This window comes from Sciurus vulgaris, assembly GCF_902686455.1.
Source record: "Sciurus vulgaris genome assembly, chromosome: 7".
In the NCBI taxonomy this organism is placed as follows: Eukaryota; Metazoa; Chordata; class Mammalia; order Rodentia; family Sciuridae; genus Sciurus; species Sciurus vulgaris.
In genome coordinates this window covers 114,502,482-114,530,254 of record NC_136467.1, presented here as the reverse complement: position 1 = coordinate 114,530,254, position 27,773 = coordinate 114,502,482, and the positions used below count along the sequence as shown (strand labels likewise).

General features: G+C 43.5%; 3 protein-coding genes across 10 annotated transcripts in view; 1 reads left to right on the top strand and 2 right to left on the bottom strand.

The window, feature by feature from the left end:
• The first annotated feature begins 1,214 nt into the window (after positions 1-1,214).
• On the top strand, positions 1,215-27,678 carry SLC22A7 (solute carrier family 22 member 7). 6 transcript variants are annotated; one of them, XM_079148095.1, is made up of 11 exons: positions 1,215-1,661; positions 2,212-2,325; positions 2,424-2,607; positions 2,726-2,894; positions 3,625-3,748; positions 4,055-4,164; positions 4,619-4,833; positions 5,006-5,114; positions 5,808-6,014; positions 13,319-13,415; positions 24,930-27,678. In XM_079148095.1, exons 1-10 carry the CDS (start codon positions 1,269-1,271, stop codon positions 13,392-13,394), a joined length of 1,701 nt encoding a protein of 566 aa, XP_079004221.1. In that variant the 5' UTR covers positions 1,215-1,268; the 3' UTR covers positions 13,395-13,415; positions 24,930-27,678. The 6 variants fall into 6 exon arrangements, with proteins under 6 accessions (XP_079004221.1, XP_079004225.1, XP_079004222.1 ...); XM_079148100.1 differs by having other exon boundaries at positions 1,237-1,661; positions 2,212-2,315; positions 2,453-2,607; XM_079148098.1 differs by having other exon boundaries at positions 1,523-1,661; positions 1,975-2,315; positions 2,453-2,607.
• CRIP3 (cysteine rich protein 3) lies at positions 6,482-10,156 on the bottom strand. The gene is made up of 8 exons (XM_079148119.1): positions 10,032-10,156; positions 9,617-9,711; positions 9,191-9,248; positions 8,965-9,096; positions 7,972-8,043; positions 7,745-7,839; positions 7,589-7,646; positions 6,482-7,413 (listed from the first exon to the last, which is right to left on the bottom strand). The coding sequence occupies exons 1-8, from the start codon at positions 10,072-10,074 to the stop codon at positions 7,352-7,354; spliced, it is 615 nt and encodes a 204-aa protein (XP_079004245.1). The 5' UTR covers positions 10,075-10,156; the 3' UTR covers positions 6,482-7,351.
• ZNF318 (zinc finger protein 318) overlaps positions 10,114-27,773 on the bottom strand; it is a 47,937-nt gene continuing 30,277 nt past the window's right edge. Inside the window, exons 8-9 of one of the 3 annotated variants that reach the window (XM_079148081.1) lie at positions 23,601-23,754; positions 10,114-10,218 (exon numbers count right to left, since the gene is read on the bottom strand). In XM_079148081.1, coding sequence (XP_079004207.1) covers positions 23,632-23,754 — 123 coding nt within the window. In that variant the 3' untranslated portion in view covers positions 10,114-10,218; positions 23,601-23,631. Of the gene's footprint in view, positions 10,219-22,061; positions 23,755-27,773 lie in introns of those variants that run through there. The other 2 variants (XM_079148080.1, XM_079148079.1) reach the window with 2 other exon arrangements.

Here is a 27,773-nt window from a genome sequence, read left to right as displayed (position 1 = left end):
TTACCTCCCGTCACTGCCTCCACATGCCTGTCAGCACCCCTGCTTTAGCTCCTTTCCTGGAGCTTTTCCTGGGAGCCAACTTAGAGCAGACTAGGACATCTGCAGTTGGCATCTAAGGTCAAAGGCAAGAGCCCTAGACTGGACCTGAATTCCTGGTCCTCTACCAGCTACCAGCTCTGCTGCTGAATCTGACCCCAGTGGATCCCCACCATACCTTGGTTTCTTCCCATGTTCAAAGTGGGAGCTAGACTAAATGAATGGTTTTCAAACTGTGTGTGTGTGTGTGTGTGTGTGTGTGTGTGTGTGTGTGTATGTGTGGTCTTTTCTGAAAGAACACCTTTGGAAATTAATTTGCTTAGAAGTCTGGAGCTCCTTGCAACATGATTTAACACGTTTGGGCTCTGCCAACATGGTGTTTGGAGAATCAGATCAGAATAATCTGACATTGCTGGCTTCTTCCCTCCTTTTGCTACAGGTCTCATGAGTGAGAGCTGAGTGGAAGCAGCAGATATCAGATTGAACAAGTCCTGGGTCTCAGGCATTGCAGGCACCTCTGGAAGGACCTTGGAAAAACTCCTCACTCCCCACCCCTCCAAGAAGTCATCTGGGAAACTCTTGGAAATAAGTGGATGTGGATGTGGTGGGAGGGATCACATGCATGAGTAGAAGTGGGAGCGTGATGAGTCTGGGACCCACAGAGATCTGTTGCCCAGCGCAGTTCCAGGCATGGCTTAGGCCAGGACATGAGGAATCTAGTGGCACAACAGAAAGAACCTTCAGCGGGTGAGGGCCCAGCCTTCAATCCTGGATCCTGAGCTGTGGTCCAATCTGGATGGAGCTGCCAAGAGATAAAGCTGACCTGACAAGCACCCAGGAGAACAGGCACCGGGCCCCAGGGACCTCCTCTTTCAAACCTTAGAGCTCAGCTGACCAAGAGACTGGAGCTCACCTCCTGCACAGCCAGCTACCCTGTTGTGGTGGCCCAAGGCTCCCTTTCTTGGTCCCTGAGCTCTGATGTGTGAGTGCCAGAGCTACACAGTCAGTGACCTCTGAGTGAATGAACAGCAGCCCCTCCCCTCAGGGATGAGGCCAGAGAGGCCCAGGGAGGGCCCAGGTCTGGGTTGGCCCTTGAGGGCTGAATTCTGGCTGCAGACTCTCCACCCATCAGTCCACCCACTCCCGTCTCCATAGTCCAAAGGTCCAAAGGTTGAGCTGTGCTAGGTACTATAAAGCGAGCCTGCGTGGGGGATGTCTGGTGGGTGGGCAGCATGGGCTTTGAGGAGCTGCTGGATGAAGTGGGTGGCTTTGGATTCTTCCAGCTGCGGAATGTGGCACTCCTGGCTCTGCCCCGAGTGCTACTACCTCTGCATTTTCTCCTGCCCATCTTCCTGTCTGCGGTGCCTGCCCACCACTGTGCCCTGCCTGGCACCCCTGACAACTTCAGCCACCAGGATGCATGGCTGGAGGCTCGCCTGCCCCGGGAGCCTGATGGCACATTTAGTTCCTGCCTCCGCTTTGCTCACCTCCGGACTCTCCCCAACACTACTCTGGGGAGAGAGGCACAGAGTCCTGGGGAGCTGGAAGGAGAACCCTCCACAGTGCCCTGCTCTCAGGGCTGGGAATACGACCGCTCAGAACTCTCCTCCACCATTGTAACCGAGGTACCCAAACCCAGAGGGCAAGGGACATGCGAGTGTGATGGATCACCATTTCCTTTTGTGGTAGCTGTGTGGGCATATGATACATTCCTTTACCTCTTAGAGTCTCAGTTTACTCATCTGTAGATAGGGTCCATGGATACAAAGTATTGAGTTTAGTCCATGGCCTGCTGTAAGGGGCTGCAGTCAGGAGCTGCTGTTATCTTTCATGGTAATTAATGCAAGGAGTTGGGGCAGAGAGCTAAGTGCTGCAGTGGGGGGAAGAAACTGCAGAGGCCTCCCTTCTGCCTCCCTCCCTTCCTATTTTCTGGCTCAGGTCTGGGACTTACATAATCCCTCTGGAGGAGGAGGGTGAATGGAAGCAGAGTTTCCCAGGGGGGGCTCAGGACTCCCGTGTTCTAGTCAAGGCACTCTGCAAGAAGCCCCTGAGGCTGTAGGAGGAGGGAACAGTCAGAGGGGGTTATTTCCTGGCACAGAGGTATCTATCAGAAGGCCCCAGAGTCTGGAGAGGGGCTTATACCTATGCAAGACCCTTGTCTGCCTGTCCTTGCAGTGGGATCTGGTGTGTGAGCGGAGAGGCCTGAACAGAGTTGCATCCACCTTCTTCTTCCTTGGTGTGCTGGTGGGGGCTGTGGTCTTTGGATACCTGTCTGACAGGTGGAGTGAGGTGTGGGGTGAATGAAGGAGCATCCTGGGGGGGACCCTCTCACACTAGCTGGGGGTTTGGGCCCAGACATAGATTCCTATGTCTTGGAATCTCCACAGGTGGCTGACCCTGCACAACCCCTTTGCAGGTTTGGGCGGCGCCGTCTACTGCTGGTGGCTTACGTGAGTGCCCTAGTGCTGGGCCTGACATCTGCAGCCTCAGTCAGCTATGTCATGTTTGCCATCACCCGCACCCTCACTGGCTCAGCCCTGGCTGGTTTCACCATCATTGTGTTGCCACTTGGTAAAGCAACCAAGAGCAAGGCAGGGCCAAGAGAACTGGAGGGAAGCTGTTGTAGTGAGTCAGACCATGTGGTCCTTGCTAACTTGTCTTCCTGTCTCTGGCCTGGCCTTGGGCCTAGAGCTGGAGTGGCTGGATGTGGAGCACCGCGTAGTGGCCGGCACCCTGAGCTCCACCTTCTGGACAGCAGGCACCATGCTGCTGGCACTGGCTGGGTACCTGATAAGGGACTGGCGATGGCTCCTGATGGCTGTCACCTTGCCTTGTGTCCCAGGCATCCTCAGCATCTGGTGAGGAATAGAGGCAGTTGGGGAGTGGGAGATAGAGGAAGCCAAAGACCGAAATTAATCAGAGATAAGATTCAAAGGCAGAGACTGAAGGGAACCTGTAAGTGACCAAGAGACACTGAAAGAAAGAGAAACAGAGACCAAGGGAAAGGAGATGGCACAGGACAGTGAACAAACTAGTAAGTGGCCCACCAGAACTGAAGCGACAGATGGTAGACACAGTGAGACCCAGCAAGGGAAAGCAAAAGAGACAGGAGAGATGTCTGTAAAGACAGAGTCAAGCAGAAATGGAGGCTGACCCTCAGAGGAGTGGGAATGGGGCTGGGCCGCATGGTGGGTGGAACTCAGGCAAGAGGCGAGGGTGGGTAGTTCATCCCTCCCAAAGGTGAACTGGGCATGTCAGTATGTCTGTTTCTCCTTTATCGTATGCTTTCCTGTCACCTGTAGGACAAGCGGGTGACTGGTGCTGAGTGCTAAGGTCTTGAGGGTGACACCAATTCAGTCGAGTAAGGAAGAGACCCCTCAGGCTGGGGGAGCTCCAGGAGTGCACAAAATAGCATGGGAAGAGGTGGGCCTCATCAGTTGTGCAGGGCTTGGGAAGCAGATGACATTCCAGGTACAGGGGACTGTGTGAACATCATCCTGGAGATTGACAGCCTGTGATGTGCCCTGAAGGGAGATGTGGCTCACAGCACCAACTTTCTGGCTGAAGAGCCACCTGCCTGTCCCCTAGGTGGGTACCTGAATCTGCGCGCTGGCTTCTGACCCAGGGCCGAGTGGAGGAGGCCCAAAGGTACTTGCTGCACTGTGCCAGGCTCAATGGGCGGCCTGTGGGTGAGGACAGCCTGAGCCAGGAGGTGAGAGTGAAGTTTGTGTGTGTGAGCACGCACACGTATGAGAGGCTGTGTCAAGTGTCCCTCCCTGGAGGTCCACTGTATGTGATAGGAAAAGCCCTTTCCTAACTCTAAAGGCTGCCCTACCTGGCTCTCACATCCTTCACTTATGGTCCCTCCTTCTGAGCTCCCATGTACACCTTCACCCATACCACTGAAGAGGGGAGGAACAGAGGTGGGGGTTGGGGGACGCGCAAAGGAGCATATACCCAATATGCCCTGTCGAGAACATCTTTAATATCATCACCATCTCACCTCTTCCCCCATCAGGCCCTGAACAGAGTGTCCACGGGGGAACAGGTGGTCCCAAGACCATCCTACCTAGACCTATTCCGAACGCCACAGATCCGGCACATCTCACTGTGCTGCATGGTGGTGTGGTAAGGAGGGGGGTGACTTGGATCTGGTAGGGAGGAGCAGACTCCTGGATTGTGCTGAGTATGAAAAGAGTGACAGATAAGAGTGTAACTGTGGAGGGCATGAGCATTAGCCTCTAGGGGCAGTCGAGCTGGGGAGGTCAGATGATGAAGTAGGCAGCAACCGCTGGATTTGAATTCAGGTTCTGCTATCTCCTGTGTGACCTTGGACAGCTCCCGTCCGTAAAACCGGCAGCGGTTAGTTGCCACGCCACAGGGTTGCTGCTAAGATTAGGGTAAAGTCTCTTGGGTCACTGACACATGCTGCACCCTCCCGGGTGGGAGGATTACGGATGGTGGGGAAGTTCCAGGCAGCGGGCTCTGTGGCCGTGGGGCTCGTCCCTCTAAAAGACCAAGTCTTCCCGAGAGGACAAAGGCGAATGGGGACAGAGACTTGGTGCACTGTAACTCCTTTCAGGTTTGCAGTAAACTTCTCCTATTATGGCCTGAGTCTGGACTCATCCGGGCTAAGGCTGAACGTGTACCAGACGCAGCTGCTGTTCGGTGCGGTGGAGCTGCCCTCCAAGCTGATGGTCTGTCTGCTGGTACGCCGTGTCGGACGCCGGCTCACGCAGGCCGGAACACTGTTGGGCGCGGCCCTGACCTTCGGTATCAGATCGCTGGTGTCCTCGGGTAAGCCGGTCCCACAGACTCCGCCTGCCCGAGACCCCGCCTCCCGGACACGAAGCCCCGCCCTCTCCCCGAGCTCCGACTCTACGCCAGCTAGGCTCAGCCCGGTGTGCTTCCCATCCCGGGAGTTTTGGGCATTCCCAACCTCTCATTGCCGGAACCCCTTTTCCTTCAGAGGCGAGTTCCTGGAGCACGGCCCTGGTGGTGATGGGGAAAGGTTTCAGTGAAGCCGCCTTCACCACTGTCTACCTATTCACTTCAGAGTTGTACCCTACAGTGCTCAGGTGAGGGGACCCCAGAGCAGGGCTCCCACGCAACAGATCTGGGGGCGGGACTTGCCACGTGCCTTAACTCGCACGCTTACGCACACTGTCTGTCTGCCTCGGATTCTTTATACCACACCCAGAATATAGAGCTAGTCAGGGCTTTGTTTAACCAAGACTAGGAGGAGGTGGGGCATTTTTTGTGACTCTGAACCAAGTCAGCCTCTTGGTGCCTTGGTTAGAAGAAATCCATCCCAAGAAGCCCCATCTACCCACCCCATCCCATTCATGGCTGGCACAGCAGAGCTGTCCTTGGGGTTCTCTTTACAGAAGTACAGGGGTCCTTTCAGCTAGCTATTGGCAGGTGGGGAGATGAGTCTGAGGCATCTGGCGTAGACTTGAGTCTGTTTTAACGCCACCACAGCGACTGTGCAAGCTGCTGACCTGACCCTCCACTTCCTTCCACACTAGTCTTTCCCAGTCTGATAACTTTTCTTTCAGTGGCACCTGATTGGTACCATGTATAAATGGGGACCCCGTCCTTTATGGGTGCTGGTTTGGGCTCCTGGCCTGGGGGTGGGTGTGAGGTTCTAGCTTTCTTAGCTGCCTGGAAAGGGGGTAGCAGGGCTTGCTAACTCAGGAGGGGAGCCTTATGTGGCATGACTCCCAGTAAGTGTGAGAACAAGCAGCCTCCCTCATCCTCTCTCTGATCAGACCAACAGGAATGGGGCTGACTGCACTGGTGGGCCGGCTAGGGGGCTCTTTGGCGCCACTGGCGGTCTTGCTGGATGGAGTATGGCTGTCATTGCCCAAGCTTGTTTATGGGGGGATTGCCCTGCTGGCTGCCTGCACTGCCCTCCTGCTGCCAGAGACAAGGCAAGCACAGCTGCCAGAGACCATCCAGGATGTGGAGAGAAAGAGGTGTGTACACAGGACTGTGTATGCCTGAGCACATGCAAATGGATGCAAGTGTACTTGGTGCATGTATATGCGTGTGCACAGGTGAGTGTTTCAGGGTACATGCCCTGGGTATGTGAACCATGTGCATAAAACTGTGAGTCTATACATGTGTGCACGCTCAGCTATGTCTACACATCAGGGATGCATAGAAGCATGTGTGAGTCACTTGTGGGAGTACATGTTTGTAATCCAGGAGCTGGGGAGACCCTGGGCCAGCCTGATGGGGCTAGCTGGGGTGTTAGCCTCCAGGACTAAGCCCCATCACTGCTCCTGACTCCTTCCTCCCCAGTGTCCGACCCAGTCTTCAGGAGGAAGAGATGCAGGTCCAGAACTGAGTGGGATTGGGGAAAGTCCTCCAGAGAAGCTCTACAGCAGAGGCTGAGAAAACAGAAGGTCAGGCTCTTGTGACCAGGGCTGGGGGCATCAGAGCCCTCTGCCTGTGCTCATCCAGCCTTGAGTATTCAGCCTCTTGCAACAGGACAACCTCCCAGACTGCAGTGGATTGCTGCAGATTCTGGGCACCCATCTAATGACTGGGGGAATTCTGTAAATAAAGGTACCTCTTGAGTTGGGGCAACAGTGAGGAGCTTTGGGAAGACCCCTGATGGGAAGCCACTAAGTTGGTCCTGGGCTCTGATCAGTTTGGCCACTGATTTTTCTGTGTGACCATGGGCATGTAGTTTTCCCTCTCTGGGCCTCAGTCTATTCATCTCCCAAATGGATAAGGAAACCTCTTAACAGACTTTACAAGATCTACTGTCATGCTCAAATTAAAGAAGGTGATTTTTCTGGAGATGGTGCTAAAGAAGGGACTGCCCTGTGATGCCTTCTGGTGCCAGTGGGGCTAGTGGGCATGCTGCCACTGTGTAGGGCTAGAAGCTGCCCAATCTCAGGCACTCTCCAGGGTAACTCCCTCCCTGCTAAACCCATTGTCTAGATTTCATACTCAAAGAAGAGCTGAAGGCATGGGAGCCAACATTTTATTGGAGAAGCCACAGAGGCGTAGACTTAATGAACAAAAGTTTGATGATGCCCTTGAAGCTCCAGAATTTACTGGGAAAAGGGATGGGAAGACCGGGGGACCACCATTCAAAGTGGGGTGGCCTATGTTCCCTAACCAGATAGGAATGGAAAAGGGGAAAATTTGCAAAGAAGGTATAGGTTCTCTGGCCTACCATGGAGCCCACAGGATCTCACCTTCCCCCAACCCCACAGAACTGGAGAAATCTGTAGCTCCCATTGGACCATAGAGGGGATGGTGGGAAGCCTGAGTTAGGGTGACCTCTCCTGTGAGCGACTCATTTGGGTTTTATCTCCACTGGGTCATAGATGTAGCAGCCCACATCGCCAATGTTCACACCTGAGGGAGAGAGCCCTATCACCAAGGGCCTTGGGTGTGGAGGGTGTTGGGTTCAGGGCTTCAGGGAATTGGGAGGGGTCTGGGTGTGTTTGACCATAGGAGACATTGTCCACACATCCCCACAGACCATGTACATGCCATACTTTAGGCCTGCTTTTGGGGTGGGGATGCCCACCTTTGGGACCAAACAGGTAGCCGTAGCAGGGGATGTGGCAGTATGGGACGCCATCATGCTAGAACACAGAGACAAAGATTATTTTCTCAGTCTGGCTCTTTTCCAAGGTCCAGCCTCCTTCCTCCCAACATAACCACCCATTTCTGCCTTGTTCACCTCAGCATGACTCCCAGGAGTCAGGGTCTTCCGGCAACGCTGGCACCTCAAACAGGGTCGGTGCCAGTTTCTGCCCAAAGACATCACCTTCTCAGCTGGTAGTGGAGAGAAGTGGTAGTTCTTCCATTCTTGGGGAAAGGCAGGGAGACCCACCTGCCTTGAACCACCTCCCTGCCCCTTGCTGCCCAACTAGTGTTTCCCTCTCCAAGCTTTCCATTGTCACTTACCAAAATAGACTGGTTCCCCACAGCCAGGGCACTGTGAGGTCTCCCCAGTGAACGTCTTCATGTGGGGTGGGCCTTTAATGGGAAGAGGCCCTGGCTAGGACTGTGGTTTGGGCCAGACCCTGAGCAGGGCCCACCAGAACCTGTCTGCCCATGCCATTGTCATTTTCCCAAACCCCTGCTCATCCCAGAGCCCTCCTCCCAGGCAGCTGTGAATCTGCCTTCCTTGAACCCAGAGCTGAACCCCCTCTGACCCCACATTCTGCCCAATCTCTAACTGTATTAGGGACTATCTGCGGTACATTACCACTGAGGTATATCCCCAGACCGTCTTTAAATTTTGAGACAGGGTCTCATTGAGTGGCCTTGAACTTGCAATCCTTCTGTCTCAGCTTTCCAAATTGCTGGGATTACCATTGTGCTCATCATTCCTTGTCATTTGTGCAAGGGTTCAGGTGCCCACCAGCCCAACCTGTCAGCAACTCAATCCTCAGGAAACCTGAGCTGATATAGGAACTGACTGAGGCAGGGGTGTCAGATGTTGGGGAGCATGGTGTCATTGCTCCATGGAATGGAGTGGGAGGAAGTAACAGGGACCAGAGGAGAGAAGTTGATGTTCCTGAGGGCCTGGCTCTATCCTAAAGATCCCTTACTTGTAGATCTTTCCTTCCATGGTCCTGGCCTAGGAAAGAGGAATGAGTTCCAGGCCAGTTTTGGCTCTCTGACTAGCTGTGTGACTACACAATCATTTGTTCTCTCTGGCCCTTAGTTGCCTCACATGTAAAGTGATAATACCATCTGCCCAATTTACTTCTTAAGCTCAGAAGCTGACAGGGAGTATCCAAGAAGGGGCATGGGTAGAGATTTTTCCAAGGACAGAGTTGTAGGAATGTAAAGCGGAGGTCTGGGAAGAAGACTGCCACTGAGACTCAACTTTTACTGCAAACTGAGGGTCAGGAGGAGGAGCAGGAACAGCTGAGGCCCAGGCTCACTTACTTTTCTTGCCATGGAGGAGGCCAGTCCTTGGCCTAGGGGGGCTGAAGCTGCTGGGGTTGAGGGGAGTGATGCTGGCTGGGGAGGGAGTGGGAGGATTGTAGAGATAGGAGCCCACACCACCAATATTCACCCCTGCAGAGAGGAGGAGGAATAGGGAAGATCAGGGCCTGGTTCCCAGCCACAGGGAGTGTTTTGTTGCCCTGGCCCCTTCTAGGCTGGTACTTACCTCTGGGTCCAAAGAGAGCCCCATAGCATGGTTTATGGCAGTATGGTCTCCCATTGTGCTGGGCAAAGAGGGAAGGAGGTTACTCAAGGTCAAGGGGGCCATGCCCCACATGCCTTCCCCAAGAGAAGCTGCCAGGTGGGTCTTGGAGGGATGAGTGCTGGGCTGGTGTGCCAGAGTGTCATTGTGATCTGGGGAAAGCAAAAGCAGGCCAGGAGGCAATGCTATTCCCAACCCCCTCAAAGCCTTGGAATCATGGTACAACTGAGGCTCCCCAAATCCTGGTTGTATGAGATGTATCAGGTAGGTAGCCCTGAGGTTGCTTGTTGAAGTAGACTTTGGCAGGGTAACAGGCTGAAAGTGGGGGCTGGGGTGGGATTAAGTGGGTTGGTGGGTGACAAAGGACTGTGTGCTCTGGCCAAGCCTCACCTCTGCATGGCCACCCGGAGACAAAACAGTGTGGCAGCGCTCACATTTCAGGCAGAAGCGATGCCAATTCTTGCCCAGGGAGCTCACTTTTTCAGCTGTTGGGGACAAGGTGGAACCGGCTTCAAGGAGCCAGGCCAAGCACCAGATGCCACCACCCCACAGCTCCAGCCCTCTAGGGAAACGAGTCCAGCCTCCCCTGCTCCTTAGAGACCATGAAGTGTCTCTGGGAGTCCAGCTCCACCCTGCCCCAGAGTCATGCACCCCACACAGCTCTTGGAGAAGGGGAGGCGGATCATACACCACGACAAATAGGAAAGGGTATCTGGAACCATACTATGGCCAGCCCTCACATTCCCAGGGAACCCAGTGGTTCACGCTCACCCCATCCTTCCCCCCTCCTCAGCCCCAGCCTCACCAAAGTAAACAGGTTGCTGGCAACGTGGGCAGATCCAGCTCATGGCTCAGCTTGCTTGGGGAAGCAGGCTCCCCACACTAGACACCGCTGCAGGGCTCTGTTACATCGGCTCCACCCACTGCTCAGCTGTGAACCCACTGAGCTGTTGTGGTGTTCATTTGACACCAGAAATTTAGAACCATTCCACCTGGGGGATGTAGGCAATTTCTCAGTCACTTCAAAGAGCATTAAGTCCTTCAACCTATGAAGAGAGAGGACCCTGAACCCTAGTGAGCTCTGAACTGGGAGGAGAGGGGGAAATGAAGATGCCTAGATGAGTGGCTCTAGTTTCCTGAGTTTGTAAGGGAGGACAATGTCCACAGTGCAGATGGCATGAAAACAGCTCAAAGTGAGGGCAGGCATTCTTTGAAGTGGTATAATTACCCCCTTGGTAGTCTAGCAAGTGGGTGGTTTGTTTTGCTTTGCTTTTTGTAGTACTGGGGATTGAACCCAGGGTTTGGCACATGCTGGGCAGGTGCTCTACCACTGAGCTACATCCCCAGTCCTAGCAAGTAAAGAGCAACAGAATCTGAGGACCATCTCCGCTACTTACTCTATGGCTTTAGGCAAATTATTTACCATCCCTCTGCCTCCATTTTCTTATGTGTACAATGAGTATCATGATAACAGTTTCTCCCTCATAGGACTGTTATGAGAATTGGAGGAGTTAATATTTGTGGAGTACCCAAACAGCTTCTGGCACTTAAAATACTATAAAAGCAATAACTATCACTATAAGTTCCTTAATGAACTCAAGACTCAGTCTGGAAGCCTCAAAACATGATCTGTATAGAATCAATGACTTGTTCATAAAATTATAATGCTTATTAAATTTAAAAGTACCAACACCAATTCACATATTTCTAATTTAGTTTGCTTTAAGATTTAAAATATTTTTTAAAAGTAGCTCAATGCTGTTTCAAAGAATGCTTAGAGAAATTTACCCATGAAATGGGAGAAGATATTTGCAAATCATATATTTGATAAGGGTTTAGTAACCAGAATACATAAAAAACTCTTATAATGCAAACAGTAAAAAGACAACCCAATTTTAAAAAGGCAAAGAGTTTGAATACATATTTTCCCAAAGAAAAACATTCAGTGTTACATAAAATGTTCTTCAAACACTTGAAGAGATGTTCAACATCTTTAGTCATTAGGGAAATGTAAATCAGGACCACAATCACAATGAGGTACCATTTTAAACCCAGTTGGATGGCTATAATTAAAAAGATAACATGCCCAGTGCAGTAGCATGTTAGTCCCAGCTACTTGGAAGGCTGAGGTAGGAGGACTGCAAGTTCAAGGCCGGCCTGGGCAACTTACTAAGACTGTCTCGAAATAAAAAATAAAAAAGACTGATCATTGGGCTGGGGCTAGGGCTAGGGCTGGGGCTGGGGCTGTAGCTCAGTGGCAGAGTGCCTGCCTGGCATGTGTGAGGCACTGGGTTCAATCCTCAGTACAACATAAAAATAAGTAAAGGCATGCTGTCCATCTACAACTATAAAAAAAGCAAAACAAAATTGATCATGTAGTTCAGTGGTAGAGTATCCCTGGATTCAATCTTCAGTACAAAAATTTTTCATATTTATACACATACATATGTACATACACATATGTGTATATGTGTGTATACATACATACATGTATGTATATATCTGTATATAACACAAATGTTAACAAGGTGATGGCAAAATTGGATACCTCATACATTGTTGGTGACAATGTAAAATGGTACAATCACTTTAGAAAATGGCCTGGCAGTTACCCAAAAAGTCAAATATACAATTTGCCATATCATCTTGTACTTCTATTCTTAGGTATACCCAAGAGAAATGAAAATATGTCCACACAAAAACTCATATATGAATGTCTGTTGCAGCACTATTCAGTGGCCAAAAGGTAGAAACAACCTAAAACCCTTCAATTGATAAATGGATAAACAAAATGTGGTATTATATATATGAAAGAATATTATTCAGTCATAGAAAAGGAATGAAGTAAAAAATTTCCAAAAAAAGGAATGAAGTACTGATATATGCTGCAACATGAGTGAACCATAAAATCATTAAGTCAAAGAAGCTAGATGCAAAATACCGCATACTGTACAATTTCATTTATATGTCACTTTACCAATTCCTGCCTAAATACAGAACCCCTTATCTACTAAATATCAGGCTATCAGCACTCTCTCCTACAGCATCATCCTTTACTAGAGAGTAGAGGGGCCCAGTCCATGAAAGCTATGTTTTCCTGCCTGAGTGCTGAACCAAATGAGGGGAAAAAGGCAAACAGAAACTCATATATTGTCTTTAGTATTGATAATATTGATAATAGCTAGGGTGTAGCTTAGTGAGAGAGTCAAATGGGTCTGCCAACTTCCTGCTTACCTCTCTGAATTCAGTCTGGGCTTATCTGCCTCCATAGTCTGTGAGCTCCATGAAAGTAGGGATCAGAGCTGCCTGGCCAACCACTGTGTATGTTTCCAGTACCTTCCTCAGTTTCTGGACACAGTGCTCAATGAACATTTGCTGGTGAATAAGTTATTTATAAATCCCCTTCAGGTGTGAATAGATGAGTGCTAATGAGAGAGATGTGAGAATAAGGGAGGATTGGTAGGATTTGAGAGTTGGTAACAATAAAAGTCCTGGAATAAGGGAATCTTAGCTGCCTAGGTTTAATTTAAGGTCTTAGGAGTTTCTTTTTCTTCTTCTTTTTCTTTTTTTTTTTTTTTGGTACTGGAGATTGAACCTAGGGGTGTTTTGCCACTAAGCTATTTCACTCGCCCTTTTTCTTTTTTCATTTTGCAGAGGCTGGCCTTGAATTTACAATCTTCCTGCCTCAGCCTCTGGAGTCCCTGGGATTATAGGTGTGTGTCACCACACCCAACCAAAGGTGTTTCTTTCTTTACATGAAAATCGACATACATGATGTAAAACAGTGAATATAATTTAAATTCACCCTGATTATATATACTAGGTAACTAATAAAGTTAAAAAAAAAAAAGAACTGAAAATTTGCTTTGGCAGCTAACCAGTTCCACTATTTATAGTCATTCACAAGACCTTAGTAATTAAGCTTAATTAGCACAATTTATTCCTATCATCAAATATGTGACAAATGAGAAAATGTGAGAAAGTGTTATGTAAACTATAAACTTTTTGTATGTGGCTGCTATTATGTGTCAGGTTAACTTTGCAGTGAGTTTGTTTATAATTATAAACTCCTCCTGTTTTATGTCTTTGTAGACTTGCTCCAATACACAGTGGCATATGTGTGATTTTTAAGGCACTATCAAGAACTTTGTTCCTAAATGAATTTTGAAAGGAAAATCACCACGTTCTGGTAAGTTAATGAAAAATCAGTCTTAATTTTTTATACTTTTAGGTTTTTTAAAATCTTTACTACTTAGACCCCTTGTGCTTTTAAACTGCATGCCCCCTCCAACTAGAAAACTTTGCTTTCTGTGGTTCATATTACTTAAATTAAACAAAAGAGAGAGAGAGGGTAAGTGTGTGTGTGGATCAGTGATAGAGTACATACCCTGTATTCAATCTCCAGTAACAAAACCACAAAAAAACAGATACACACAAAACAGAAACAGACTAAATTTTCTTTCTTAAAAACACACCCCTGGGACTGGGGTTGTGGCTCAGTGATAGAGCACTTGCTTAGCATGTGTGAGGCACTGGATTTGATTCTCAGCACTGCATATGAATAAATTAAAAAAAAAAAAAAAGGTCCATCAACAACTAAATAAATATTTAAAAAAACACGTCCCCCTACCTGTCGAGAATTATTGTGTATAATCACATATCATCTATGACTCTGGCAAGAATCTGTTGGATTTTTTTCTTGTATTTTGTGATTAGTGTCATTAACTGGAGTAATTCTGAAGTAAGCCTTTAGGAAAGGACCTTCTAAACCCTTTGCCATGATGCCTTCAACCTATGCTTATAAAGAAATCAATAACACTAGTCAATGCTGATTTTCCAAACAAAGACGGATTTGGATTCTGAAGTATCACTTGGAAATGTGTATATAATCTGAGAGTATATAAAAATAACTATGTCCAAATAATTTGTAGCATAAAATGTATTCATATTCTAATAAAAATGTTTTCATATCTGAGTAGAAAAAGAGAGAAATGAAATTCGTTGGTCAGCTTGCTTATAAATCTGATAGATGGTGTCAATGCTCCTTGAAGTTGATGCAGTACTAGAAACTTCCTCATTTTCATGCTAAGATCTGGAAGGTAATTTATAGTTTTTATATATATGTATATATAATAGAATATATAAACATATTTTATATATATTTATGTGTTAGTGTATATAAATATTATACACCATGTTATATATAATATACACACACATATGAATAGCCCCTCCAGTTCATAAATGAGGGTAAAACAATGTAATCTTAAGAATTCAGACAAATGCAAATTTTTTTTTTAGGTACTGGGGATTGAACCCAGGGCCTTGCACATGCTAGGCAAGCACTCTACCACTAAGCTAATTTCTAGCTCTCCCTCCCTCACTCGACTACTAAGCTACACCCCAGACTGCCTGTCTTCCTTCCTATTTTTTAAATATTGAGACAGGGTCTTGCTAAGTTGCCCAGCCTAGCCTTGAACATGTCATCTTCCTACCTCAGTCTCCTAAGTATCTGGGACTACAAAGATGTACCACCACAAATGTCTGGCAAATGTCTTATCTTTTATAGAGGAGTATTTCATTTCCTCTATGAAGCTCAAGGTCACAGAAGCAAGAATTTTTAACCTCTTCCCAAATGCAAATGATTGGAATTTTTCTCTTCTAGTTTTTAGAACAGGCAGGACTGTAAGGTCCTTACTTGTAATCCCCAATCTCCTGCCAAGCATCCCCACGGTTCAGTAGGGACAAGAACATGAAATTCAACTCTTGATAAAAAGCCTCAAAAAGAAGACTATAAAGAGCTGAGACTGGTTTGCATCCTGTAAACCCAGCCACTCGGGAGGCTGAGGCAGGAGGATCTCAAGTTCAAGGCCTGCTTGGGCAACTTAGTGAGGCCCTATCTCAAAATTTAAAAAGGCTGGAGATATAGCTTAGCGGTAAAGCACGCCTAGGTTCAATCCCTAGTAACCTCCCCACACATACACACCAAAAAAGGCTACAAACAAAAAGGGCACTGAATCTTTACAATTTATATAGGACATTTAAATTTTCTACTTAGAAGCATTTCCTTTAGAAAACCTCATCTTTAGCTGGGCACTGTGGTCCATGCCTGTAATCCCAGTGACTCGGGAAGCTAAGACAAGGAGGATGGAGAGTTGGAAGCCAGCCTTAGCAAAAGTGAGGCACTAAGCAACTCAGTGAGACCTGTCTCTAAATAAAATACAAAATAGGGTTAGGGATGTGGCTCAGTGGTTGAGTACCCCTGAGTTCAATCACCAGACCTAAAGGAAAGAAAAGAAAACCTCATCTCTCTCTCCATACCACATTAATTCAACTTAGTCCAGATGATTCATTAGAGAGACCCTTCTTTCCTTTGGTGACATTATGGCCTGGCCTGGTTTAAGTATTCCACCCATCACCCATCTGACAACAGGTACCTATAATACCAGATTTTTCTGTATTATAAGGAAAGATACATTCTCACTTTCTAGATTAAGAATGTTTAAGGACTATGGCATCTTTTTTTTTTTTTTTTTTTTGTACTGGGATTGAACCCAGGGGCACTTAACCACTGAGCCAGTGGCTCAGCCCTTTTTTTTCTGTATTTTATTTAGAGACAGGTCTCACTGAGTTGTTTAGGGTCTTGTTAAATTGCTAAGGCTGATTTTGAACTTGCAATCCTCCTGTCTCAGCCTCCCAAGCCACTGGGATTACAGGCATGTGCCACCATGCCTAGCTGGACTATGGCATCTTGAGACTCTAGGGATTGCCTCACTTTTAAGTGGAGAGACCTCCTTAGCCAAGCAGAACTGAGGGTCTGGGGAAAAGAGATTCCTGATGACATCTCTCACCTGGGTCTACCTCTGACTTGGTTTCTTAGTTACCAAGCCATAAACTATCCCTCATCCTGTTTTCTTAAGGTTGTTGAGGTCAGGTTTCTGATATTCACAACCAATAATATAATATGCACATTTATGCAGACAGAAATGTTTCTTCTTGTATAAAAAAATTGTAGTGTTGTGTAAAGTTCTGACACTGTAGAAAGTTTTACATATATATTTTCTTAATGCATGATTTTTCAAGATAACCTTATAGAAACAAAAAAAAAGCAATATGGGAGGAAACAAGGAACAAAAAAGATATGACATATAGAAAACAAAATGGTGGAAGTCCTTTCTTATTAGTAACCACTTTAAAGGTAAAAATGAACTAATCTCACCAATTGCTAGGGTCTAAATGTTTGTTTGGTTACCTCTCCCCAATAAATTCACATGTTGAAACCAAATTCTTAATGCAGCAGGAGTAAGAGGTACAGCCTTTACAAAACCACATTTCAAAACTTATGGGATGCAGAAAACTGTGCCAATCAGGAAATTATACTGCAAACATTTAACTTTACAAAAGAAGAAAGATCTCAAATAAACAGCCTAACTTTACACCTTGAGAAACTAGAAAAAATGCAAATTAAACCAAAAGCTAAAGGGGAAACAAAATAGTAAAGAATATGAAAATTTTCATAGAGAATAGAAAAACATTAGAGAGATTAATGACCAACAATTGGTTCTTCATTTGAAAAGATTGACAAAATGAACAAAACTTTTGGCTAGACTAAGAAAAAGAAAGCATACAAACAAAATTAAAATCAGAAATGAAAATGTGGGTACTGGGCATAGTGGCACATTGCCTCACTTATTTGGGAGGCTGAAACAGGAGGATAGCAAATTTGAGTTAAGACCAGTCAACCTAGCAAGACCTGTCACAAAAAAATTAAAATAACTCAGTGGTATAGCACTTGCCTAGCAAAAGCAACAACAACAAAGAAGAAAGTGGGGGACATTACTACAAACCATCCAGAATAAAAAAGATTATAAGAGAATATTTTAAAAGATTATAAGAGAATATTAAAAATTTATCCCATCAAATTTAAAAATCTAGATGAAATGAACAAAATCCTAGAAACACACGAATTGAAAGAATAGATTCAAGAGTAAGCAGAGCTGGGTGTGGAGGCACATGCCCATCATCTCAGTGATTCAGAGGCTGAGGCAGGAGGATTGCAAGCTCAAAGACATCCTCAGCAACTTAGCAAGGTCCTAAGTAATTCAGCAGGAGCCTGTCTCTCATAAAATATAAAAAAGGCCTGGAGATGGGGCTCAGTGGTTAAATCTCTGGTACAAAAAAAAAAAAAAAAAAAACAGAAAATCTGAATAGACCTATAATAAGTAAAGAGATTGAATCAATAATTAAAAATTTCCCTGCAAAAGTCCAGTATCAGTTGGTTTCGCTGGTAGATTCTACTAAACATTTAAAGAAGAATTAATATTGAGTACTCAAATGCTTCTAAAATATAGGAGAGAAAACACTTCTCAGTCATCTATAAGGTGAGCATCACCTTCATACCAAAGCTACACAGATACCACGGGGGGGGGGGGGGAACTATAGACCAAAATTTCTTATGAATACAGATGCAAAAATTCTCAATAAAATAATAGCAAACTGAATCTAATAGCACATTAAAAGGGTTATACACAAGTAGGATTTATCCCCAGAATTTAAGAGTAGCTCAACACAGGAAAATTAATCAGTGTAACACTATATATATATCACATTAATGGTATGAAAGAAAAAAACACATATGATTACCTCAACTGACATAAAAATATTTGATGAAATACAATACTTTTTCATAATAAAAATTCTCAAGACACTAGGAATAAAACATGATACAAAGTATTTAGGTAAAACCTGCTAACATAAAACTCAATAGGGAAAAACAAAGTTTTCTTCTGGCCAGGTGTGATGGAGCAGGACTATAATGCCAGCTACTTGGGAGGCTGAGGCAGGAGGATTGCAAGTTCAAGGTCAGCTTGGGCAATTTATCAAGACCTTGTCTCAAAATTAGAAAAGGGTTGGGGGTATATAGCTCAGTAGTAGAGTCCTTGCTGAGCATGTACAAGAAAGACCCTAGATTCGATCCCCAGCACAAAGAAAAAAAAAAAAAGGGAGGAGGAGGAGGAAGAGGAGAAGAAGAAGAGGAGGAAAAAAAAGGTCTTCTTCCTCAGAAACAAGACAAGGGCTGGGGTTGTAGCTCAGCAGTAGAGTACATTGTACTGAAAGTTCTAAGTACAGCAATTAGACAAAGAAAAAGAAAGAAATATATCAAAACTGGAAAGGAAGAAGTGAAACTATACCTATTCTCAGATGACATGATGCTATGTGTTTAACATTTCTCAAAGAGTTGGGCATGGTGGTGCATGCCTGTTATACCTGTGACTTGGGAGGCTGAGACAGGAGAATCACAAGTTCGAGGCCAGTCTCCGCAATTGAGTGAAGCCCTCAGCAACTTAATGAGACCCTCACTCAAAATTAAATAAATTAATTTTAAAGAAGGATGGGGATGTGGCTCAATGGTAAAGCATCCTCAGTGCCAATCAATCGATCATTAAAATTTCCCAAATAAATCATTAAAAAACTTACTAGAACAAAGCCAGGCACAGTGGAGTATGCCTATAATCCCAGCAACTCAGGAGACTGAGGAAGAAGGATGGCAAGTTTGATGCCAGCCTCAGTAATTAGTGAAGCCCTATGCAACATAGCAAGACCCTGTCTCAAAATAATAAATAAATAAAAAGGCCTGGAGAGGTAGCTCAGTGGTAAAGCACCACTAGGTTCAATCCCTGGTATCAAAACAAAACCAAAAACCCCCTATTAGAACAAATAAATGAATTCAGCAAAGGTTAACACATGGAATTGTTGTTTCTACATACCTTCAATGAATAATTTGAGAGAAAAAGCAAGAAAATAATTACACTAAAATAGCATACAAAAGAATAAACTACTTAGGACTAAATTTAAACATGGAGGTGAAAGATATACACAAAAAGTATAAAATGCTGTTTTTTTTTTTTTTTGGTTTGTTTTGCAGTGCTAGAGATTGAACCCAGGGCCTCACATGTTAGGCAAGCACTCAACCACTGAGCCACATCCTGAGCCCTAAAACACTATTAGAAGTAATTAAATAAGACTTAAATAAACAGAAAGGCATCTAATATTCATGGATTAGAGAACTTAATATTGTTAAGATAGCAGTATTATCCAAAGCAAACCACAAATCCAATGCAGTCCCTACCAAATTCCAAGGCTTTTTTGCAGAAATGGAAAAGCCAATTCTCAAATTTGCATTAAATTGCAGTTGACCCAAATAGCCAAAATAATCTTAAAGAAGAAAGTTTGTGGACTCAAACTTCTCAATGTCAAACTTACTACAAAGCTACAGTGATCAAAACAGCGTGGTACTGGCATAAGGACAGACATAAACCAATGGAATAGAATGAGAAGTCCAGGAAGAACTCCATATATCTGTAGCCAATTGATTTTCAACAGGGGTGCTATGACCAGTCAATGAAGAAAGTTTCTTCAGTAAATGGTATTGGGATATCCACATGCAAAACAATGAAGCTAGCCCAGAGAGGTGATGCATCTTGTAATCCCAGCAACTCAGGATGTTGAGACGAGAGGAATCCAAGTTTGAGGCCAGCCTCAGCAACCTAATGAGACCCTGTTTCAAAATAAAAAATAAAAAGGGCTGGGATATGGCTGCGTGGTTAAGTGCCCCTGAGTTTAATCCCTGATTAAAAAAAAAAAATAATAATCACAAGTTGAAGGCTGGCCTGGGGAATTTAGTGAGACCCTGTCTCAAAAAACAAAAACAAAAGAACTCCACAGGGGCTGGAGAGATAGCTCAGCTGGTAGAGAGCTTGCCTCGCAAGCACAAGGCCCTGAGTTCGATCCCCAGTACCGAAGAACCCCACAGGAATGTAAATCTTCATGAACTTGGATCTGGCAATGGATTCTTAGATTATGACATCAAAACCATGAGCAATAATGAATAAATAAATTAGGCTACATCAAAATTTAAAACTTTTGTGTATCAAAAGATATTATCAAGGAAGTAAAAAGACAACCTAGAAATGGCTATAAATCATCTGATAAAGACCTAGTATCTAGAATATGTAAATAATTTTTATAATTCTACAACAAAAAAACCCACAATTTTAAAAATGGGTAAAAGCCAAACACATTTCTCCAAAACAGGTATACAAATGGGCCAAAAAAAGCACATGAAACAATGCTCAATATCATTAGGTATTAGTGAAATGCAAATCAAAACCACAAATGAGATATTAGCACAGTTATATTTTAGAAAGAAAACAGCAAGTATCATGGAAAAATTCAAACCATTGTATACAGCTGGTAGGAATGTAAAATGGTTTGGGGTTCTGGAAAAGTATCTGTCAGTTCCTCAAACAGTTAAACAAAAGGCCTGGGGGTGCAACTCAGTGGTAGAATTCTTACTTAGCATGTATGAGGCCCAGCGTTCCATCCCTTGCACAAAAACAAGTAAACATAAAATAACCACATATCTAGAAATTCCACTTTTAGGTATATATTGAAAATAGTTGAACAAACAAATATTTATGCATAAATGTTCACAGCAGCACAATTCAGAACAACCAAAATTTAGATACAACTCAAATGTTCACCAACAGGGTTGGGGTTGTGACTCAGTGGTAGAGCCCTTGTCTGGCATATGTGAGGCACTGGGTTCAATCCTCAGCACCACATAAAATTAAATAAATAAAATAAAGGCATTGTGTCTATAAACATTTTTTTCAAAGTATGAGCTGAGGGTGGTGGTGTCTGACTCTAATCCCATTGACTCAGGAGACTGAGGCAGGAGGATCACAAGTTTGAGAAGGCCAACCTAGGCAATTTAGCAAGACCCTGTCTCAGAAAATTGATCCTGTCTCATTCACTGGGTCTCAGAAAATGAGACCCTGTCATTCACTGGCTGGAGAATGTATCACTGGTAGAGCTCACCTGCGTTTAATCCTCAGTAGCATGGGTGCATACATACACACACAACCACATGAGCCAGGAACGGTGGCACATGCCTATAGTCCCAGCAATGCAGGAAGCTGGGGTAAGAGAATTGTAAGTTTGAGGTCAGCTGGGCAATTAAAAAGACACTGTCTCAAAATAAAAAATAGGACTAGGGATGTAACTCAGTGGTAGAAACCCCCAGGTTCAATTCCCAACCCCCCCCCCCAAAGAAAATGATCAAAATCCCTGATCCTATCTCAACTATTTCCAACCCCCATACTTTTTTTTGGTACCAGGGATTGAACCCAGGTACCACCGTAGCTGCTTCCCCAGCCTTTTAAAAATTCTTTTATTTTGAAACTACCTTGCTACATTGCTTATAGCTTTGCTAAATTGCTGAGGCTGATTTTGAACTTGCAATCCTCCTGCCTCAGCCTTCTGAACCACTGAGATTACAGGCGTGCACTATACTGCCTGGCTTATCTTCTATTTTTTGATTGGTGTTGGTTACCCAGGTATGTTCACTTATGAAAATTATTTAACTTAACAATTGTCATGTGTGTTCTTTTTATTTTTAAAAAATTTCTTAGATGTTGATGGACCTCTATTTTATTATTTAGATGTGGTGCTGAGAATTGAACCCAGTGCCTCACACATGCTAGGCAAGTGCTCTATCTCTCAGCCACAACCCCAGCTCCATGTGTGTGCTTTTAAAAATATAAACATTATACTTTAATATAAACGTTTATTTTTTATATAAACTTTTTTTTGTGGGGGATCGATGGAAATGTTCTGGAATTAGTGGTGATGGGTTTTACAGCTTTGAAGATATTGAAAATCAAAGAATCATACACTTTTAAGATGGTAGATTTTATGTTATGTAAAATTTAATATTACATGAATCATCTCAATAAAAACCTTAAATATTTCATCATTCATGTGAACTCTAGCCTATCAAATAAAAGAAACACTATTAAAAAATGTACTCTTCCCCCTTGCCCACCCCCAGATCAATATACCTTAGATACAGACTTTAGATAGTACTAGAGAACTGAGATGTAAGTAGCAAAACAGGGGCTTGGAGGTATAACTTTGAGGCAGAGTGTAAAATGAAAGCTTGTGACCAACACTCTTGATTGTCCTTGGGAAGAGGAATGTGATCGTTGATGAGAAACAGATCTTGGGCTGGAACAAGGGAGAGAAAGTGGTAGTGACAAGTCGTTGGCAGCCCTGGCACCAGGCTGCTTTCCATTGTTTCATCTACAGGGTGAGGCCTTAGGAATGAGTAGTCCTTAACTAAAATAAAATAAGATAAAATCCCAGTACCAAGAGGTCCTGAGATACTATTTACCCTTTACTTTTTATTCTACTGATGACTTTGGTTATACATTATATATATATATATATATTTTTTTTTTTTTTTAATATCTGTAGTGTCATGAGTATTTCCAAGTTACCAAGAACACAGATGTAAGTAGTAAGCTAGTCTTCCAGGACCCTAAAAGAGGTTGGATTTGCAAATTAGGAACAAAACTAAGATAAGTTTTCTGGGTAAATCTGGAACTGGGACAGCTCAGATTTAAATGAAATGAATCTGAGTTTAAAGGACTTAAAATTCAATTAAGTTACTTTAAGTTCTGGTTCTCTTTTCCACTGTGCTGTGGAATCCACAGTTACAAGCACAAAAGGGAGTATAAGAAGTCCAGCATTTTAGATACAGAGTAAGATGTTTCCTTGGCATTTTGGAATGATGCTTGCCTGCTCCTGTGTACCAGATGTTTGTTTCTTTTTTTCAGTACTGGGGATGAAACCAGGGGTGCTCTCCCACTGAGCTACATCTCCAGAACTTTATTTATTCATTTGTTTATTTACCTATTTTTGAGACAGGGTCTCACTAAGTTGCCAAGGCTGGCCTTGAATTTGCAATCCTCCTGCCTCAGCCTCCCAAGTTGCTGGGATTACATATGTGCACCATGTGTCTGGCCTAGATGTTTCAATGTGTGTAGGAAAGATAATAAGACGTTATGGATACTGATGACTGCTGATATCCCAGGACTTTTTCAAGCATCTCCTCTGTGACATCCCTCTTCCTTGAGCCTCCTTTGCTTACTTATACCCTACTACTCTAAGGTCATACCCAATTTTACCTTAATCCTTTCATGGACCATTAAGGGAGGGTAGAACCAAGATAGGAGATGTTCTACTTACTGGAGATATTGTGGCAACAGGGCTAGGAAAAATGGAAAGGCCTGAAATCCACAGTTTTAACATAAATATTATAGCATCAAATGAGGTGGAAGTTTAATAGTTTATTCAATGCTAAATGGGTACAGAATGGCAAGACTAAAATACCCTCTATGTCCACTCCTGTCTTGTTCCTCCTCTACTGGCACATATATACAGATTTGTTCACCCAACTCACTATTACCTAGCAGCTAAAATGACAGGGCTTTCTCTATAACCCATTCCTGCCCTGAGCAGCCATACCCACCTTCTTGAAGTCAGACCCTGGAGGTGACTGCTTACTGGCCACAAGGGCGCTCAACATTTCCATGGTCTCTGTGGTTTCTATTCCTGATTCTCTGGAGCAGAAATGTCTGCTGCGGTCCTTCCTTTAGGAAATGTGAAGAATTCTGGAATTGCCCCTGAAAAGAAAAGAAGATAGGTGGGTTAGAGCCAGTAACAATGTGATCATAACCATTCTTATATAGGTAGGCTATAGGAAGGAACCTCAGCAGGGCAGAGTATCAGAAGATGAAAGAAAATACCTCAATATGGTCATTTCTTTGTTACCTTTCTCCACATCCTCTACCTTTTGTTCTCCCATTATGTAACTCTATTTTCATCCTGCCATTCACTTTCCTTAAACATACTCATTTCCCTGATTTTGTGAAAAACTCTTTTCTCTCCTGATCTCCCAAGAATAGAAGTAACAAAAGCCTGTAAAGCTTTACATATGCATTATCTTCCATTCTTTTGCATGTGGGACTATGATATCTTTTGTGAACCTGCATTAAAGCAAGCTTTGTGAAGACAAGTGTCTTGATTATATAACTTAAGTTCCCAGTGCTTGTCCATTAGAGATATGCACAATCAGCCAGCTCAACAGAGGTAGAGGCAAGAGAAGGAGAGGAGGAAGAGAGGAAGAACAACTGTAGGAGTTCCTTGAAGATATGCTGCCCAGTATTGATGGGGGTACAATTTAGGAAATCTTGAAGGAAAAACAATAGGGTCTGTCTGTAATGATGCAAAGCAAATGAGAGGAGTGAAGACAAACATGCACCGTAGGAGAGAGATAACTTTAAAAAGTTTTTTTTTTTTTTAATTTTAAATACATAGAAACTTACAGAAGGGGGAAAAAAATCCAAAACCCAGCCTAAAATTCTATAGCACCAGATAACCCTTACTGACATAAATGTGATAACTTTTATGTACATGTGTATGCATGTATTTTATGTGCATAAAATATTTTACATAAAAAACCATTTTTATGGTCAGAAGGTTGAAAGACAACAGAAAATATGAAATAAAAAGTAAAAGCATCCCTCCTAAGAGATCCTTTTTTTGGTTGTTTCCATCAAGAAATGATATTGACAGTTTGTTTTGATGAGGTGACAAGAGGATGTTGGATGATAAAATGCTGAATCATTCCTTCAGCTTCATTAGAGGGATTTGGGGTTTGACTAACTTCAACAACTTATCTAGCTGGAAGGATAAAGGGAGCCATATGAAAATTAGAGCCCTCACCTCAAAACTTTTTTGTTTTTGGCTTACTTTCAGGTCAGTTTACCCTCCTCCCCATATTTATTTTCTCTTCTAGGAGATGCAGGAGTAGTGTGTCCCCCTTCTAGTACCAGTACTATTCCAGAATACTGTTGAAATAGGGGGACCACTGGGATCCTTGATATGAACTCATTGTTATTAATGGTGTTTTGTATGCAAAGATTCAGGGCAGAAGCAAGAAGACAGTTGGCTTCTGGAGAGGTAGGCACCCAGGAAATACAATCAGCAATTAACAGTTTAACCCACTTAGAAATTACTAAATATTATTGATCAGTTAATAAAAACAGCTACTATTACCACAAGGATTCTTTGAATTAATTTTTATTGAGCACCCTCAATGTGCCAGGCAACTGTGCACTGTGAATACAATGATGAAAAACACTAAGCAAAGATGACTTCCTGCTTTGGAGAGTTTATAATGCAGTTGGGGGGCAGGCATATGTTAATCAAAGATATACATAAATGTAAAATTACAACGATGTTAAGTTTCATTGTAAGTTCAATGCTTAGTTTATCAATGACCACTGCTATTGTGTACAAATCTTCGTTAAAAATTACATAAACATTACTGCAAAATTAAGTTCTAAATAAAAAGAAATGTGCTCACAATCCCAAACTATCTCTGTGTCTATATTCTCACAAAATTTATTAATCAATGAAGATTCTGTTGAAGTTCTCATTCTGGACCTGGTAGGTAAGCTTTGTTAAAGTGAAGACAACCAAGATTTAGAAATATATTTAAAAAAACAGAACAAAACAAAAACAAACCACCTCAATTATGTTATAGACTATTTGTTCTCTGAATCCTTCCCTACTTAAAAAAAAAAAAAAAAAAGTAACACACACACACTTCCTATGCCTATTGAAGGTTAATAAGCTATATGTCCACTCCCTACCCGACTATTCCCTTTTTTCCTCAGTCTGTGAACTTGGCAATCTGTTAGACATATATATTCTGGTACGCTGTGTTTCCAAAATTGTAACCAATTTTTAAATTTCTTTTAGAGAGATGAAGTGGTATGGAGTAAGGTGGGAATACTTTGATATATTATTCTGTAGTATTAGCAGAAAGATAATTAAGAGTATTAAATGCCCTATAATAGAAGTCATGAAGAAAGATGGTTTATAAAACAGGAAGTCTCCATTCACAAAGCCAAGGGGAATTTTTAATGAGTTATTTATACAACTTAGGTAAAATTAGGAGTTCACCCACATTTAAACATAATTGCTAATTATTTGTTCTTAGTTGAGGGATTCAGATAAGAATTATTCCTGATGTTTGTAGAAATTTAAAACAGTTATATGATACCATAAGCCACATGTAAAGATCAGGACCCATTCCTTGCAGTGCCTTATCTCTAAGTTGAAACTTCATTCAGTACCATGAAAGTAGGGAATAAAAATATGCCCTACCTTTAGGTGTCAGCTACAAGTTAGATCTCTACTTTCCTTTCACATGTCTTCTCTGGATAAGCTTCAAAGCTAACTAAGATTCCACTGATCAAAGAGGAAGAAGCCAGCAAGGCTTTCTGCTTAGTCTACAGAATCCTGAAAGCTCTCCCTCTGCTGGTTCAGGGCAGATACAAAAAGTGACATTCCTTCGACTCAATGAATTCCTTTTCTAGAATTTTTAAGTGAACATTCTAGAAAAAGCCCAAACTGATAACTTGTATAAATCCTGAAGTTATACAGAAATTACAAGCATTATTAGAACAAGTTTGCTCTTCATAGATTTTGCTTCTCTTCCCTTCCTACCAGTCTCAAATGGCCCCCTCCTAACCTAGAGAATAAAATGCTGAATCCCTCTGAGGGAGTGAGGTTAGGAACTGGATATGATTAACCTCTCCCAACTCTTTCCCTAACCCCTTTCCCCCAAAAGAGGTTGAACTTACTAAATGAACAAGCCTAAAAATCAACACAAACTGGGATTTAAAATGTTTACATTCCCTAAAATTCCTGTAGAAAGTCTTTTAGAATAGGGAGGGGGGTACTTCATAATCTCTCTGAAGTTTGCCTTAATTCAAGCTCTTCTGAGGATCACCTCTTTTTGAGTCAATCTGTAGTTTCCAGGCTGGAAAAATGCACTTAACTCCAGTTTCAGCCTAAAAAATGGGTTTAGAAATATTACTCAGAATGGCCACACCCTATAAACATTTGGTGTTGAGATTGGGATAATGATTATCTTAAAGGAAAACCATACATACATGTACATACACCAATCCTGTGACACAGCAAGGTAAAGCACCTTCTCTAAAATCACAGCAAGGTAAACAGTTGAGGCATATTCAAGGATCTAGCTCTCCAAATGTGCCCTTTCCACAATATGAAGAGATGCCAGGACTTCTAACTTGATAATACTTAGGTTCTAGAAAAATTAAATAGCCTCCAAAAACTCAATCAAGGAATTCTGCAGATCTGTATGTAAGGAAACAGGGAAAAAAGAATTCTGAGGATAAAAAAAGATTACTAATACTGCATTACTTTAGAGAAATAGATTTGAGAAATCTCTGAAGCTTCTGTTAAGCCAGGTTACAAACTGTTGACAACAGGAATATCAGAAGGAAACTGGGAGAGAATTAAAAAAAAAAAAAAAAAAAAACCTGAGAACTGAGCCACCTGATTCCCAAGAGCAAGAACCTGTCCTAGGAGAGCTCAGTTCCCACAAGAGCCCAGGGAAATGCAACAAAGGGTACATAAAGTCCTTCACCATAGGAAGATGCCAATACCAGATCATTGTTGCCTCTCACTATGGATTTGGGCAGCATTAGTTCTCATACTATAACATTCTGGCATGAAGTGGCTCTCACAAGTGGGGGAAGAATTGGTGGGGGTGGGGATCAGACAGTAAGGCAGGAGGGGTTCACTATTTTGGCTTTCCTTT

Bases quoted from the DNA above. Each gene is read 5' to 3' on its own strand.
- SLC22A7 (XM_079148095.1), top strand. From the start codon at position 1,269: ATGGGCTTTGAGGAGCTGCTGGATGAAGTGGGTGGCTTTGGATTCTTC. The intron at 2,895-3,624 runs GTGAGGAATAGA...CCTGTCCCCTAG, and splicing joins CCAGGCATCCTCAGCATCTG to GTGGGTACCTGAATCTGCGC. The intron at 6,015-13,318 runs GTGTGTACACAG...ATGTCTTTGTAG, and splicing joins CAGGATGTGGAGAGAAAGAG to ACTTGCTCCAATACACAGTG.
- CRIP3 (XM_079148119.1), bottom strand. From the start codon at position 10,074: ATGAGCTGGATCTGCCCACGTTGCCAGCAACCTGTTTACTTTG. The intron at 9,249-9,616 runs GTGAGGCTTGGC...CTCTTTGCCCAG, and splicing joins CTCCGGGTGGCCATGCAGAG to CACAATGGGAGACCATACTG. The intron at 8,044-8,964 runs GTAAGTGAGCCT...TTCCCATTAAAG, and splicing joins CCTCCTCCATGGCAAGAAAA to GCCCACCCCACATGAAGACG.